General features: G+C 40.5%; 3 protein-coding genes across 3 annotated transcripts in view; all 3 read right to left on the bottom strand.

The window, feature by feature from the left end:
• Nucleotides 1-386, bottom strand: part of LOC143020612 (uncharacterized) — a 1,456-nt gene extending 1,070 nt beyond the window's left edge. The window contains exon 1 of the mRNA XM_076177052.1: nt 116-386. Within this exon, the coding sequence (XP_076033167.1) occupies nt 116-351 (236 nt within the window). The 5' untranslated portion in view covers nt 352-386. The remainder of the gene's footprint in view (nt 1-115) is intronic.
• Nucleotides 387-581: 195 nt separating this feature from the next.
• Nucleotides 582-4,634, bottom strand: LOC143020504 (epithelial sodium channel subunit gamma-like). The gene is made up of 4 exons (XM_076176932.1): nt 3,918-4,634; nt 2,919-3,040; nt 1,070-1,236; nt 582-602 (listed from the first exon to the last, which is right to left on the bottom strand). The coding sequence occupies exons 1-4, from the start codon at nt 4,055-4,057 to the stop codon at nt 582-584; spliced, it is 450 nt and encodes a 149-aa protein (XP_076033047.1). The 5' UTR covers nt 4,058-4,634.
• ppk12 (pickpocket 12) lies at nt 4,090-10,480 on the bottom strand. Its single transcript, XM_076176930.1, has 5 exons — nt 9,988-10,480; nt 9,159-9,260; nt 7,827-8,487; nt 6,072-6,162; nt 4,090-4,181 (listed from the first exon to the last, which is right to left on the bottom strand). The coding sequence occupies exons 1-5, from the start codon at nt 10,122-10,124 to the stop codon at nt 4,090-4,092; spliced, it is 1,083 nt and encodes a 360-aa protein (XP_076033045.1). The 5' UTR covers nt 10,125-10,480.
• Nucleotides 10,481-18,262: the final 7,782 nt, after the last annotated feature.

Raw genomic sequence — 18,262 nt, 5'->3', positions numbered from 1 at the left:
CCTCCACACACACACACACACACACACACACACGCACACACAACCTCTTGTGATGGACAGTGATTTGTACCCACATTGCTTGCGCTACGAGCTAACTCCGATTTGATGACTTCACCTGTTGAGTGTATCCCTCACGGAACATCTCTTTGGCGTCCATCGGCACGTAGATGGTATTGTTCCAGTCTTTGAAGCAGAAAGATTGATAAGGGTCCTCCAGGCGTTCCAGAATGAGCTGGAATTAGAAAACAGCTGGAATGGAAATAGGCTGGACTTTGGCTCACAATGATATCGGGAGGAACGTTGAGACTCTGGGGGCGGGAGAAGGGGGCAGCATGTTGTTGGGGAAATCATCTATGTGGGTTCTGGAAGAGGATTTGAGAAATAAATAAATGGAGGAAAAAGAAAGAAAGGGTAGGGAAATTGACACAGTAGCGTATTGAAGAAGCAAGGGGGATCTTGGAGAAGCGAAAGAGAAAGAAGAGGACACTTTTTTTTCAAAGAGAACAATGAAACAGCTGGTTATAAAAAGGAAGTTTCTTGCAAAATGAAAAAGAAGCACGAAGGGAAGAACAAAAACGGTTTTAGGAAAAATTTAAGAGAAACTGAAAAAAGCAAAGGAGTCTTTAGAGATCTTACAAAAAATAAAATAAAATAAAATAAAATAAAAAAAGAAAAAAAATGGTAGAGAAACATCGGGGATTTAAACAGGAGGGGAAATGGCATATGCATTAAGAGAACATTTTGAGACACTAAGGACTGGTAATGTATAATCATTATATACTCAATTACCGGCGGTATATACATTAAAATACGGGGAGACGGGACTGCTCGGACAGACAGTCTAGGAAACAACAACATACATACATACATACATATACCAAAGGCTTTTTCCCCCTACACGGGGGGTAGCCAAAAAGAAAAAGGCATAGAAACCACTCCCACACATTCCATTTCCTAACAACAACAACAACAACAACAACAACATAAGAATACAATTTCTAGAGATAATAGGGATTAGTACTATATAATCATTATACATTTTCTTCTCTGAGAAAACGGGATACAGTACCTGTTTTACAGCCACCGAGGTCGCGAAAGCTGGAGAAAGGTCAATTCCCTCTTGGTCAATCAGTGGATATGACTTTGGATGGTGAAGTATGATCCGAGCTCCAGACTGGGGGGAGAGGATCGAACCCAGGTACTCCTTCCTGTCCACGTTCAACTTCAGACTAAGACCTGAGGATTGAGAGAAAGAGTAAATGCGCTATTTTGTTTCGTTAACTTGAAAGAGATTTGTTAGTAATGACATAATATTTTTTTTTGTTTATTTGATAGAGACTTGTTGATAAGAATATAAGAACATTTGTTTTGTTAACTTGAGAGAGACTTATTTATAAGAACATAAGAATGGACGGGACTGCAAGAGACCATAAGGCCTACACTAGGTAGTTCCATGTCCCTTAACATGTCATCCCTATCCATAAGATTTTCTCATCGCTTAAAACAACCAATTGTCTCAGTATTCACTACATGGTTACTAAGTTTATTCCACTCCTTAACTACTCTGTCGGTAAACCAATTCTTGCCTATTTCCTTCTTAAACCTTGAATTGGTAGGAGTGGTCTGCGAAAGTGAGGACCCATAGAGTAATGCTCTGTTAATTATGAATCGGTTAAGCGTCATGAACTACCCATCCTAGAGGTGCCAAGGCCGGTGCCTCCTTATGGAGAACGTTTTTTGAAAAAAAGGATTTTAGTTTACCTTCGGATGATCCTTCCAACCACCGTTTTTTATTTTATTTTTTATTTTTTTATTTTTTCATTTTTATTTTTTAACGTTGGATATCGCTCATGAATTTTCCTAATATTAAAATTCATGTATCTACGTAGAACTCTCGTATCCCAACCTTTACCTCCCTCAAAAGAGGTTGAGAGTAGTCTTGCTATTGAGTTTTAATTTTGGCAAACTTTAGGAGCGATAAAAAAAAAAAAAAAAAAAAAAAAAAAAAAAAAAACCGGCGCTTGGAGTATTCTCCTGCTGCGCTACATATTTAATGTAGCGAAGATTCTTAATCGCTGGAAGGTATGTAGGAACATCTCGAGTGGCTTAAAGGTGGGGTTTGCTTTAAGGATGGATTTTATTCTAGTTAACAATAGACTACTTCGTCCACATGGGAGACACTTTCATTTCTAGATTGATAACTATTTTTTTTTTAATTATCATATTATTATTATTATTATCACCTAGGATGAGGTGGATGGATGGGGTGAAGGGGGCTTTGGGGAAGAGGGGAATGTCTGTTGAGGAAGGACGGGAGAGGACAGAAGACAGGGGTGAATGGAGAGTGGTTGTATATGAATGATGTTGTGATAGCATGAGGTGGAATGGGCGGGTGGATGGGGGGTGAGGTAGTATGTGTGAGCAAAATTTGACGCAGCCCGAAGGGATTTCTCCCCGTCCTCTCATTTTATGCAATGGGGGGACGGAGAGGGGGCGTCGCCGATTTAATGAAGCGGCCTTGCTGTGGATGTGCTGTGTCTTGCGACACTGCTTCTGACCCAGGGTAGTGGACAAGGTGCAGGGATGACCCGTCATTCAGGAGGTGCTAAGATAAGAGGGAGTGTGGAGGGGTGTGGAGTGTATTCAGGGATGGAATGGGTGAGAATGATTTTATGCCTTTTTCTTTTTGGCTACCCCCCTTGTAAGGGGGAAAAAGCCTTGGTATATGTATGTATGTATTATTATAATTATTATTGTCACCATTACCATTTCATTATCAATATCAATCATTATCATTACCATTATCATTACCATCGTTATTATTATCACTATTATTATTATTATTATATCATTACTATTATTATTGTCATTATCATTATTTATATTTATTTTTATTTTTTTTTCTCACTCCGCCTTACCAAACTTCTTGCCGACGAGAGATGTTTTCCGCTTTCCCGAACTCTTGTCCTCGGAGGCGATGATGGCGCTGTTGAAGCTGAAGCAATTACCGTAACTGTTGCTGTGCACCGTCGCGAAGTCCCTGCCGAGAAGAAGCCACATGTAAAAAAAAAAAAAAAAAAAAAAAAAAAAAAAAAAAAAAAAAAAAAAAAAAAAAAAAAAAAAAAAAATAGAATAAAAAAAAAAAAGATAGATTAAATAAAATAAAACAAAATAGAATAAAATAAAATATGATAGAATAGAATAAAATAAAATAGAAAAAAATCAAGTAAAATAAGATAAAATATAATAAAATGAAAAATAAAAAGGCAATAAAATTCTTAAATCTACCACGTCTCAAAAAATATTATGTGTATATATATATATATATATATATATATATATATATATATATATATATAACATGAGCTTATCCTATGCTTAGAGGTACAGATAGTACCAAAAGTAATAATTACTTCCATCTACCGCCAGTCGATTCTATCCACTCCATTGGGACTCCCTTGGTATCATAGTCGTAACCCCTCCCAGCGTCCAGAAACAAAGAGGCATCCTCGCCACTTATACTGGTTAGGATGCCCCTCTGTTTCTGAACACCTCATAGTTCAAAACATGAGTTTTCCTGAAAGGAATAGAGTCCCCTCGTGGCAGGGAGGATAACTAAACCTGTCGTAAATCCCAGCCCATAACTACACGTGTAGTAAATCCCAGCCCATAACTGTACGTGTCGTAAATTCCAGCCCAAATATGAACTCATGTTTTAATCTAATTGGGGACGAGGAGAGACGGCGGCGGGGGGGGGGGAGGGGGGCGACAATAATGGACGAGAGGAGTGGGGAGAGGGGAAGAGGGTGACGGGGATGGTGAGGAGGGACACTGGGGGACGAGGGGAGAGGGAGGAGGGGGTACAGCGGTGGGGGGGGGGCGAGGAGACTCCGATTCCAAGAAGGTCTTCAGCTTACTTGCTGGAGCATTTGGTGCCCATGTAACTGCAAGAGAAGATCATTTCTTCGGCCGAGTGCCCCAGAAGCTCCCTGACCGAAGGGTCCATCTTTGAGTACATCGTCAGAAACTCCATCTGGTCGTTGTAGCCGCTGTCCATGTCCTCGAGGGACGCTGCGGAGGACGAGGGTGTTAATGATTCTCGTCAGGAGTAACCAGAGGTTCTGTCCTTAAGGTACGGTAACGCACCGAAGAGGTGGAATCATGAAGGTGATTATGGAGAGCTTTGGGGAAGGCGACATAACGGTGGGATGTATCCATATACCATTTCTAACCATTACGATATATCACATGCCTGACACGTGATCCACACGCATGAAAGGTGCCCGACAGGCAGTGGTCCTTTTGCAATAGCTCCAATCTTGCTGAACTCCACGTTTCCAAACATACAACACATATCACCCCACTGCTCAAAGGAAAGTTACCGAAACAAGTATATACTATCACCAGACAGAATTATTAACCATTTCCTTATACCTACCAAACTACGTAATTATAACTCCAATTCATACATCATGTCAAGGCACACCCACTAATAATAACCAGACACTTAAAACTACAACTAACACACGAATACTATTGGATAAATCCTAAGCCTATGATCTAATTGTAAACCCAACACCAGACATGCAAAGATAGGCATATTCACATATATATACGGCGACTGCGTCACCACAGACACGTACTCTCCCTTAGAGGGCGGAGAACCCTCTCTCTTATAGGGAGTACCTGGGGACTTTCTCCGAAGGGGATTACATCCCCATGCTGTAAATCTCTTTGCTTAAAAAAAAAAAAAAAAAAAAAAAAAAAAAAAAAAAAATCCGAAAAGGCTTTACATTCCTTGCCACGGGTGTCACCTTTCACAGGTTACATGGAATAGTATATATATATATATATATATATATATATATATATATACATATTTACATTTTAGTGGAGATAGTCTCCGGTCATAGAATAATGCTGCGTTACTCTGGTCCGTAGAGATATCACTAAAATCCCTAAGGTGTCGACTTTGCAGAACGTGCATTCAATATCCCATACGACTCATGTGTCGAGGGCAAAGATTAAAGGGGAATATAATTTCTTATAGTCACCCGATAGGGGTGAGTTTGTAATGTTAAACCATATCAACCATCATCAATTATGTTGTAGTTAAAAACCTCTATCCTAGTATAACAATATGTGCACATAAAGGCAAGGAAAACTTGAAGAAAAAGGGTATTGATAAGTATACTGCTTAATACTCTATCTTACTCAGAAGTACTGAGTGAAGTGAATCACTCCAAATGTGAAGTGTGTACTCCATACCAAGGGGAGTAAACTCCTGAATTGTCTATTTTATTAAAAAAAAAAAAAAAAAAAAAAAAAAATGGAGTTCAGGAACCCTTTTGGGGTATATGTGAACTACACCGAACTCAGAAACAGGGGCCGAATTTATGAAATATCCTAACCCCTAAGTATAGACATGAATCTTCAAAATGGCGGAAATTTGACCTAAATCAACTGTCCGTAATGTCGAGGTTATGTCCAGACATAAGCATTTAGGTCGCCAACATAGGGATTTAGGTAAAATCTCCTCTATTTTGAAGATTTATGTCTAGACTTACGGGTTAGGATCTTTAATAAATTCGGTCCGACGTTTTGAATCCTATCCGGAGATTGTCCTTAGGGGTTACAAAGGTGAGACAATTAGATCCTCCTTTGTATACAACCCGTGCAGGACTCGAAACGTCAAGATTAACGTACCTGTTTCTGAGTAGGGTGTATTTCACTTATACCATCTATCTATTCATATACCAAGGGATTTTCCCCCTTATAAGGGGGTAGCCAAGTCAAAACTCCCACACATTCCCCTCCCGTCCACCTCCCTTTCCTCCCTCACATCTTAGCTCCTCTTGGATGATGGGTCATCCCTGTCTCCCGCCCAATGCCTAATTTTCCATGAATTGTTGCGAATACTTGAAAATGGTACAGAACATCTGGCTTAATTTACGCTAATCTAACAACATTTGAAGTATGATTTTCCAAATTGAATTTACTGTTAAAGGAATGAAAAGTAATAAAAAAAAGTATGAGAATAAATTGATAGATCTTCTGATAAGATCACTCACCTCCCCCAAAATCGCTGTGGTAATAGTCGTCGTCATAATAGTCATTGTCGTCGTACGAGTTGCGCATGGATGGTGCTCGTCTCTTTTTTCTCTGAAAAAAAAAAAAAAAAAAAAAAAAAATATATATATAAATATATATATATATATATATATATGTATATATATATATATATATATATATATATATATATATATAAACATCCACAATACACTTCAATTCTAAGCCATCAAGGCCGACATGCAGAAATTAAAATGTGGTACTGCCAACGACTCGAATCTCAGCATCCTCATGGCAAGTGCAGTAGCGACTTACCAACTAGGCTATCAATATCTCTCTTGTCATGAGGATGCTGGGGTTCGAGTCCTTGGCAGTACCACATTTCAATTTCTGCATGTCGGCCTTGATGGCTTAGAATTAAAGTGCATTGTGGTTAAAATGTATCTCTAATCACTGGGACCCATTCAGTGTTGTACATATATATATATATATATATATGTATATATATATATATATATATATATATATATATATATAACGTGATAACTATCACAATATTTTTTATCCTTTGGAGACAATGATGCACCCTCCCCACCCGCTCTCTTTTTCCTCTTCAAAAAAAAAAAAAAAAAAAAAAAAAATCATAACGTGATAACTACCACAAACGTTTTTTGAACTCCTTGGCTACAGCGATACCCACCCCCACCCCACCCGCTCTGAATCGAATCATCAGGGAAAGAAAGAATATACGATAACAGCTCCTACAAGGTGAGAAGCCTACGACAGGAGGCGCTTATCTGCACGTCTATTAGGAACTATTGGGACAGGTCATTGCTATGAATCGGAGAGAAGTGCGAGATTCGAACCCACAACTAAGCGAATGCGAGACCAGCACGCCTCCGAATACGCCACTAGTTCTTTCTAATATTTTATCGGGAGGCAAGTCTGTGGTGAATATGTTGGTTTGTATTTCTTTGTACATCTAAGTAGGCCTCTTTTCCCCACCTCTCTTCAGATTTCCTGTCTGTTTTGTGGTAGTTTATGGACAAATAATTTCATGGTGATTCCTAAGTGGTTAGTGATCTGTAGGGAGTTCATGTATTGCATCTTATGTGAGTAATGAATGCAGTGATGACGTACAGAATGTCATATGTGGTTTGTTGATAGTGTTGAAGCAGTTGTCTTGTTGATCGTTTTCTAGCATTTAGGAAATCCAGTGTGTGTAGATGGGAGAGAAGATGTCCTACACATGGCGGATCTGTCTATCGAGGTGTGGCCCCTAGGGGCCGGCACATAGTCTCCGGACTAGATTCAGAGTCAGAGAGGGTAGGTGACATAAAGAATAAATAGTTGGATACATCAGAGGGTATGGAAGTGGTTAAGTATAACAACGTCTTCTACATTAACGCCCCAGTTACATCTGTTTCCGACCCCCTTTGACCAAAAATCAAGCGATCGGTCGGCGATACAAAACCTATGCAAGGAATTGAAATGTAAAAAGTTAATGTGGTTGATAAAATAAAAATTCAAGTGCTGGGGACTATCTAGTGTGTGTTGTAATATATCTATTTATCGATCTATCTATTTATCTGTCTTGTTACCGACTACCAGCGACTTCCAAAGACAAACTGCAACTGGCTGGCGAGCACCTGGTCGCCGGTGGTCGGAAACAGGTCGTAAGCTTGGTGTGACTGGCCCCTAATTAAAATCAAGGCCAGAGAATTATTCATACCAGATTTAGAGTTAGATTGACTTACCGTTCCGATTTCCTCTGGTGGTGACTGACCTTCCTGCGCTGGAAACTCTTCTGTTAGTGTCTGTTGTGTGGATTCTGTAGTTTCCTGTGTTGATTCGGTTCCTTGTTGTGTTGGTGATGCTGTTTGCAGTGATGGTATTGTCGGCTCTAGCGTACTCAGAGATGGTAATTTTTGCTGTGTGCTCTGCGTTTGTTGCTTTGATCCTCCTGCCTGTGTTTCTTGTGTTGCTGTGGACACTGGGGTTTCTGCCATAGGCGACTGTTGAGATGAGGACATCGTCCACATATGGTGATCGTGGTCATCTTCGCATCCTCCAAAGTCGAGGAGCTGCTTCGCAAGGTCTTGGGTCTCTTGAGTACCTTCGAGATCCATCATCCAGGATCTCAAAAACTCACAGTCATAATGACACGGCGAGTCTTCGTACAGCCCCGTGGGGTCCACGTTTCCAGCAGAAATAATCTCTTCCCAGACGGTTTCACAAGACTCCATGGTGTCCATACATCCGGAGATCTTGAGCAAGTCCGAGTCAACCCCGGAGGAGGCGTTGAAGGCGCTCTTGATCAGCATCGAGCACCGGATCCGGTTCTGGTTGCAGACGGTGACAGCAGGGAAAGTGACTGTTTCCTTATGACTGACGCCTACTGTCGTAATCACAGGGTAACTGAAAAAAAAAGAGTTGATTTTTTAACATTTAGACTTTACTTGTTCTTCTCCTCTTCCTCCTCCAGATGATCCTTTTTCTACTCCACCACCACCACCACCACTTTCTTCACTACACCCATCACCTTCTCTACCACCACCACAACCATCGCCATCACCACACCACCATTGCCATCACCCCCATTGTGTCTATCATTTAGCTGAAAGAACATCCAAACAGCGGGAGATAGTGGGTGAAGACGTTCATGATCAACGGTGACGTACTTCAGTATTTCATTCTGGTTAACACAAAGCTATTTTAATCAGCTACACGGTCTTTCTCTACCAAATTGGATATGACAATCTTCCCTGACCCTAATTACACCGTAACGCAATTGACTTTGTTTTGGCTAACATCAAACGATTTCTTTCTGTTGGGGGGGGGAAGTTCTTGAAGCTTAGTAGTGTTTGCTAAAGGTACAAGAAGGTTTGAGGAGCCTACACCAGGAGGCGCTGAGTAATCGCGGCCGAAGCCGTCCCCTTTTACCCTATGTGCTTTAGGGACAATTGGGTTAGGTAACAGTCACTGCTGGGAATCGGAGAGGAGTGGGGGATTCGAACCTAGAACTAAGGGGATGAGAGACCAATGCGCAGCTAAATGTACAGGAACATGTGAAGAAGGAAACCACCAACCTGAAGTATTCATTGAAGACGCCAACCACGTCCTTGACAGTGAAATAACATCCAACGAGGAACAGTGACAGCCAGACCAATCGACGTATGGTATGAAGGGACCTGTCAGTAGGAGAAAAGAGTACATAAGAACATAATGATAAAAGAATAGGGGAGATTGCAAGAGACAATAAGGCCTATAACACGAAGTTCCGTATCCTTTACCAACCTGTCACCTCTATCCATAAATTTACCTAATCTTCTATTAAAACAACTAATTATTTAAGCGCCCACTACATGGTTACTAATTTTATTTCATTCGTTGACCATTATGTGGATAAACCAATTCTTGCCTATTTTCTTTCTTAAACCTGAATGTGTACCAAATGAGAACAGATGATAATACAGTGTGTAAGAAGAAAGACATGCATGAGTATACTTGGGACAAGGTGGTTGATGGAAGGGGAGTCGAGAGGGTATTAAAGGATTATGTAGTGGTGTCTATAAAGGAAGATTGGAAGAGTCCTTGGTGTGATTGTGTTAATGGGAGAAAGGGATAGGATGCCTGACCATCACCTGAAAGAGAAATTAAAAGTGAATGCAGTATAGTGGTAAAAGTGAACGAAATGAGTAACTTAGCAACCATATAGTGGGCGCTGAAACAATTGGTTGTTGCGAGAAAAGATGAGATAACTTTATGGATATGGATGACAGGCGGTAAGGGAGATGGAACTGCCGTATGGTTTCTTGCAGTCTCCTCCATTCTTATGTTTTTATGAGAGAGGAAAGGAAAAGAATATGAATACCAGGTGACACGACGTACTTTCTCATCTGGTAAATCTGACTTTACCTGTAGGCGTTGCTGATTCCACCCACAGAAGTGTTCTTGGAAAATCCTTGAAGTGTATCGAATACCACGTGCCAATACCTCAGTGGAACCTTCATCTCCGGCCAGGCCTCGGGGGACTTGCCCTCACCAGGTGCCATAGTCGTTGATCTGAATAAAATCGCGCTAAGAGTTAATGAAATTAGCGTTACAATGTAACATATGGGTGTGTGTTATCTGGGCCAATGGTGACGTAGGGGGAGTGATGCGCAGTTTCGTTGTATAGTTTATTCTAGTAGATACGTGTGCGTCGGCCTAAGGACTAACGTGGCGTGGTCCCCAAGTGAGGGACCGACCGCGAAGGCCTAGTGACGCGCTACAAGTGCAGAGGTCAGACTGACTGAGAGAATGTCTGAAGTTGAATTGTCTTGCCCGCTCGGGGCAGGTAGTATATATGCAAGGGACTGACTTGAAGCCTGACCAGACGCGACCTTATTGCGATGACCCTTTCTGGCCTTCTCGATTATTGAGTCAGATCAACTACCACACAACTCTGTCATGCATACACTTGCATTTACAAGCATACTTGTGGGGTACATGTACACCACAAGAACGCTAACAGATAGCTTTAACTATGAGTGGAGTTAAAGGTGATTTACAAATAATAATTATAAAACGATGCAAGTAAATGGAATAAAAAGGGAAAAAGTACACACAGACATAAAAAGTAATATCATTTGGTAGAGGAATTAAATTTTATCTGGAATGCTCGATTCATCAGACATGATGTGTCAGTTCACAAGAGATTGTAGGCCGTTGGGCCCTTTTTGATCACTTGTTCCTGCAGAAGCCCTGTACTCCATATAAGCTCTACTATTTCTTATTAGTTCTTATAAAATAGGACCAGACGACCAACGACGACGACTCTTTGAGAGATCTATTGGGGCCCAGAGATCAATGCCGGATGCCTTTGGGGTTGTGGATTTGTGGCCAGCAGTGCCCAATCGGCACTAAAAAAGAAAAAGAAACAGAAAGAAAAAAAGAAAAAAATGGCTGTTCCCAATGCTCATAGAGTAAAAAGCTTTATTTTTGCTATATACTGTAGTCGGCACTTAAAAGAAAAGACCTTGGAGTAGATATATATATATATATATATATATATATATATATATATATATATATATATATATACTATACTCTGAAAAAAAATACAAATAAATAAATGAATGAATAAATAAATAATAATAATAAAAGATAAAATAATAGATTAAAAAAATAAGATAAATAAAATAAAACAAAAATAGATAAATAAATCTGTCTTTTTTCATATACATGCAACTCAAACAACATAATAAAGTAGAGTTTGTGACACATTGTTGTTGAAGAGCTTGCTTTCACCTGCATGTAAGGTCCTGCAAGACAGACGTCATATAGAATCATCTCCCTGCCGCTCATCTTAAAAACCCGTCGCAACATTTTCACTACCATCTGAAGACGCAACCCCAAGGGGCTGACACTCGATTCAGGCCCAGATTCAGGATCTCTGTCTATGGGGTTCAACTTTTTTTTCATATAGAGCAGACAACCGGTGACTGATCATCGTATATTAATACAATATGGACAACTGTTCAACATTTCTTCCCAAGTATTGGGAGACTTAATGATCGTTGCCGGTTATTGTGGGGCTGGTTTAGTGGTCTGTGAAAATCGAGACAACGATTAAGAACACCGTTAGATCGATATCTGTTGTCAGTGTTTAACACGAGCGGCGCGGCGTGACGATGGGGTGGGGTGGGGGAGACGGTGGGGGGGGGAAGGAGGTGAGCGGGGGGGGGATTGCGTGGGCGGTAGGGAGTGGAGAGACAAGTCATAGAAAACGGGGAACCAGTCCGTAAAAAAAAAAAAAAAAAAAAAAAAGTCGGAGTAATTATTATCCACTTCATTGTATGTGACTATCTACTAACGCTTTCTCCCTTTTTCCTTCCCTACTATCCAAGACTATCTACATGACAATCAACAACGACTATGATCAAGCGATGAGATAGTGGATGACGCTAAGAGCAAATATTATTCATACTGATGACTTTGATAATGTTGATGTATGTGCATAAAATACACCTACTGTATACACAAAACACTATTTGTTTTCTTGCATTTTGCCGTAAATGCTGCAATTTCGTATGATCTTTTGCAATGGAATTACGAGAATATCAATAGTTTGTCACAGGATAATTGTTAGTGTCTTTCCAATACTCAGCGCTTGTACAAATTTTAGTCTTTCTATTGATCATTAACAAAAACTCATAGCTCTCATGTATAAACAAAGAAACACATACACGCGCACACACACATACGACTCGATGGCACAGTGGTTAGAATTCCCGGCTGCCGCTACGGCGGTCCGGGTTCGAATCCCGCCCAGGGCTGAAATAATTTCAGTATCGCTGCGCTGCGAGTCGTTACTCCAACTTTCATGGAGTTGGGTGTGTGTGTGTGCGTGTAAGGTCACATCATCACCCAGAGATCGGTCATATATGAGTTCTGAGATCTCTTCCGGGAGAGAAATAGCTGTCGATCACGAGTCCAACACGTGATTCACACACACACACGCGCGTCCTAAACACTCTTGGACCCATCCTCTCCTAATGTTATCTTATAAGCTTGTATGTAGTTCAGAAAATAAATTTACCTGAAAATACCTGATGTATAGTCGAAACATCGTAATGTGTTAGTTTTTATATCCAAAATATATGGACTCGTTCGGGAATACTGTGCATTCTCTATCTTATTCGGGGAAGAAAATAGACAGAAGAGTAGAAAGTCTAAGGAAAAAGATCACCAATGCCGAGTATGCTGTGACATTTAACAGAAATTGTATTGTTGAAAACCTGCTCCTAAAATTGACTATCACACACACACAAATTATATATATATATATATATATATATATATATATATATACACATATATATATATATATATATATATATATATATATATATACACACACACACACACACATACAGTGCGTGTGTGTGATTGACCATAGTCTTGGATCACGTGGACTCGCATGTATACACTCTCCATTCTTAGTTCTTGCTCTCTGTTTTATAGAGTACTACGATATGATCAAAGAACGCCTGTAGCTACGGTGTCTTTTTGGTCCGCAAGTGGGAAGATAATTTGCGTTACGAGCACGCGATGTGGCGTCAGCGCGGCCTCCTCCTCCTCCTCCTCCTCCTCGTTGTCGTCCCTTCTTGGACTTCGGCGTAATAGGACTTCTCCAACAAAGTGTAAACACTTCGTAATTGGAGTTCGATGTGACACAAATTTTCTTGAAAGGAGCCTATTGCTGTTGATTGATCGTAGCTGTAAACAAATAGACAGACAGGCGCGCGCGCGCGCACACACACACACACATGCCTACATATGTACAAACATGCATACATGCAGACGTACATACATACATAAATACATACATACATACGTACTGTATACATACATACATACACATATGTATACATGCATACTCGTACATACGTACGTACATACATACATACTTGTACATATATACATACCGGTACATGCATACATACATACATGCATACATACATACATTCATGCATACATACATACATGCATAGACACATACGCGCGGTCACGGGTTCTCAAGAATATATCTCTTTTTAAGTAAATTACAATTCACACACATACGCAAGCACACACGCACACATACACACATAAACGTACATACACGCACGTACACATATACACACACACGTACATACACGCGCTCACACACACAAATACACACACACACACATACATATGAATACGCAAACACACACACAGCGGTCCGAGTTCGAATCCCGTCCAAGGCTGAAATAATTTCAGTATCGCTGCGCTGCGAGTCGTTACTCCAACTCTCGTGGGCGGGGAGTTGGGTGTGTGTGTGCGTGTAAGGTCATAGCATTACCTATAGATCGGTCATATATATGAGCTCTGAGCTCTCTTTCGGGAGGATAATAGCTGTCGATCACGAGTCCAACACGTGATCCAAGACCATGGTGAATCACACATACACACACACACACATACATACACACGCATAGTGATACAGTATGACACAATACCACAGGTATAATTACTTTAACACGAACAGATATTAGTACATCATAGTATAGGTTGAATAAAGAAAACACGCGTACCACAGGGAACAGACGTATCACATACGATAATAAGGCATAATGTAAACATAACACACATAGTACTATCAAGGTATTATGTTAGGGTATGGTGGTATGCATTAAATACAACTGTGAGTAATTTGGGGTACCATGGCTGTGGGTAATGTGGGTATAGGTATAAGGTATTATGGGCACGGTTATAATATAAATACAATGCAAACATATGGAAAGGATTAGTGATACAAAATTTGCAGAGAAATGATCAGATATATTCAATTACTGAACAAAGGTACTTTTTTGTTTCAAATTAGAAGTGTCAATTAGTAGGGTACAATGAATGCACATTATACTTTCTCATGGTAAATATTATACAGTACTATTGCGCTGGCTATCATGTCCCGTACCCCTAAGGTTAAGGTTTCGTATCCCTTGGGGGGGGGGGGCACAGGTACCCCTTGAGGAGGGCACAGGTAACCCTTGGGTGGCACAGGTACCCCTTGAGGAGGGCACAGGTAACCCTTGGGTGGCACAGGTACCTCGTTGGGAGGCACAGGTACCCTTTGGGGGGCACAGGTACCCTTTGGGGGGCACAAATACCCCTTGGGGGGCACAGGTACACCTTTGAGGGGGGCACAGGTACCCATTTGGGGGGGCACAAGTACCCCTAGGGGGGCGACACAGGTACCCCTTGGGGGGCACAGGTACCCCTTTGGGGGGCACAAGTACCCCAGATTAAGAACCACTGGTATAATGGTATTGCTGGTATGGGTATAGGGTACGATAGGTATGGATACACAGTATGGGTATAATGGGGTAAATAGGGTATAGAGCAACGTTTCTCAACCAGGGTTCCCCGGAACCCTAAGGTTCCTCAAAAGGTCCCTAAGGGTTCCGCGAGAACAAGTGAGATAAGCTAATGCACTTTTGATCTTTTATTTAATTTCATATACGTAATATAATTAAACACGCACGATATATTCTTGGTTATTGTAATAATGTAATATAGACATCATCCTATTTAACCTATTATTAAAATGGAAATAAAATGAGAAAGATATGGTATATGTTTTTTTTTTTTTGTTTTTGTTTTTTTGCGCAGAGGGTCCTTGAGACATGCAATTTATTTGAAAGGTTACGCAAGGGTAAAAAGGTTGAGAAGCGCTGGTAAAGAGTAATGGGCTGGATACGAACTAGGTAAGATAGACATATACTATGAGGTCCTGTTCACACTAGCGGTTTAAACCCCGCGGTTCCGCGTCGTCAAGGAAAAACCGTGCTGTTTTGTGTGACCTCCTCCGCTGACATACATTGTAAATAAACCGCCGCGGTTCAAACCGCTAGTGTGAACAGGGCCTAACTGGTGATTAATGGCCTTGTTTTTAAACCTTCCGGCAGTTCTGGCGAATGTTATTTACCATATTAGAAAGAGTTTTACCTCATGTGCCAGTTAAGTGTATTTGGCTTATCAGCTTATCTACAAAAGCTACCAATACTTTTATGTAACTGTAATTAACAAAGTTAATAGAATTCTTCTTTCTAATGGTAGAAAGTGATCGTCAGGGCTGGCGAAAATGTTTAAAAGAACGGCACTAAGCTTATTTGGCCAGCCAGGATTTTTTTTTTTTTTTTTTTTTGAGGAGGCTCATCTGGCCCCCATTTTGACGTCACGGTCGAAAGTGGGTGAGGTAGGGGTGGTGGCATGAAACTAGACCATCTACTACTACTTATATATATATATATATATATATATATATATGTATGTGTGTGTGTGTGTGTGTGTCTGTGTGTGTGTGTGTGTATAGAACACTGAATGGGTCCCAGTGAAGAGATATACCTTGGCCGTACCACATTTCAATTTCTGCATGTTGGCCTCCTCGAGTTTCTCGATGTTGATGGCTTAGAATTAAAGTGTACTGTGGTTGATAATATATATATACATACACACACATATATATGATTTCAAGAAGTCTACAGCGACAATGGCGTTGTTGAGTTTATACTGAAGCTTCAGTTTCGTGCAACAAGTTTCTGTGTATGGTTGCAAATAGCTGAGAAGGTGTCCAAAAGACATTTGGTACGGTTTTCTCCTTTTTAATTTCTCCAATACGTATTTCGACCTTACTCGGTCATCTCAGAGAGGGAGTTACAATGGTTGGTGAATACATAGGTTTATATACAGGCCGTACATTGGCCGAACACTGGGAGAGGTCATTCTCATGTAGCCGTGATCCGGAACGCTGCGTACGTGGAAGTAGCAACTTTCTTGTGGATTGTGGAAAGGGGTGTTATTGTTTGTGTTATGTGCGTCTACTGCTTGGGAGTGTGGTTGTGGGGATGAGTTGTATGTTAATGGAAGGTTTTTCGATGTAAATGTCCACTGCTTCGGCCATCTTAAGCTTTGTAGATTATTTTAGTGTTTTCGTTTAGTGTTTGTCTGGTGATGGTGGTTTTGTGTTCTTTTATCATGTGTGTTTTGATGGCGCCATTCTGGAGGTGGTATGAGTCTTTTGGAGAGGGTCATAGAGGTCATGCCAATGTATGAGGAGGTGCGGTGCTGACAATCACCGACAGGGCAATCAAACTTATACACGACGTTGACTTCTTGTAGAGGAGGGTTGGGGGGCTGGCTGGATCTGTACTACAAAGGACATATGAACACCGGCTACAAAGAAGACGAAAGAACACTTCGAAATATTATCACACGTAACATTCGACCCATCAACCCAGACACTAAGATACGCCTAATCTTATACTACAAAGCCTCTAAAACACACACCCTGGTAATAAAGAACAACAGCCAGCCACCCCAACCCTACTCTACAAGAAGTCAACGTCGAAATTATTTGATTGACTACACCGTCACTGATGATTCTATTCATACATACATACATACATATATATATATATATATACAACTAATTTATGAAAACGTAGTAAGCACTTCAACTAATTCATTATTGTTATCTGTTTCTCTTCATTTATTCTTCACGTAACAACACTACTTAACATATTCGGGTAGTACACTTTTACATACATACATATACCAAGGCTTTTTCCCCCTTACAAGGGACGTAGCCAAAAAGGAAAAGGCATAAAATCATCCCCACCCATTCCATCCCCGAATACACTCCACACCCCTCCACCCTCCCTCTTATCTTAGCACCTCCTGGATGAGATAATTTCTTTTATATTTCAATAATATCTCCGTTAAAAGATGGCACAACCGATAGTCGGCCATATTACCTAACAAGAGGTTTTTGGAATTTCGATCTAAAAAAGAAATGATAAGCGTTACCTGACTATTCCTGTTGAGAGGGGCTGACAGACTAACGGGCTGACCCTTCTGCCACTGGTATTAGCCCAATACGGGTTGTGACGTCATAGAGAGTATTACGTCATAAGCAGTCAAGAAGGGTCGAGGTGAAACACACACACGCGTACACACACGTGACGTCATTGGTTTTGGGGAAATGGAGTGTATTACGTCACACACACACGCACACATATACTGGAAGATCAAAGAGGAAGAGGTGATATGATTGATATGATTACAGAATAGATCTCCTGATAAGAAATAGGAGGGATTCAGAAGCCAAGAGACTAAATATCTAAAAGATATGAAGAAATACAGTCGTATAATTACTTGGAATAGCTTAGAGCAGCGTTTTCCAACCAAGGGTTCCCCGGAACACTAAGGTTCCGCAAAAGGTCCCTAAGGGTTCCGCGAGAACAAGTGAGATAAGCTAATGCACTTTTGATTTTTAATCTAATTTCTTATACGTAATATAATTAAACACGCACGACATATTCTTGGTTATTATAATAATGTAATATAGACATCATCCTATCTAACCTGTTATTGCGATGAAAATAAAATGAGAAAGATATGGTATATGTATTAAAAAAAAAAAAAAAAAAAAAAAAAAAAAAAAAAAAACGATTTAATGCTCAGAAGGCGGACCCCGGCTTGAAAGAGGTCATAATCGATCGAGACCCCTTGTAGGATGCCCACAAAACCTTAGTTTTATAGAATTGTTTGTTTTTAAATAGGACGAACCCGTTGATATGCGTCACCGTATTGAGGCAATATGATCTTCAAAGGATTACAAAGG

The sequence above is a fragment of the Oratosquilla oratoria genome, chromosome 40 (assembly GCF_046742065.1).
Source record: "Oratosquilla oratoria isolate Oo_2021 chromosome 40, ASM4674206v1, whole genome shotgun sequence".
Classification (NCBI taxonomy): domain Eukaryota; kingdom Metazoa; phylum Arthropoda; class Malacostraca; order Stomatopoda; family Squillidae; genus Oratosquilla; species Oratosquilla oratoria.
Note: the sequence above shows the minus strand (reverse complement) of the source record. Positions and strands in the feature narration are given on the sequence as shown.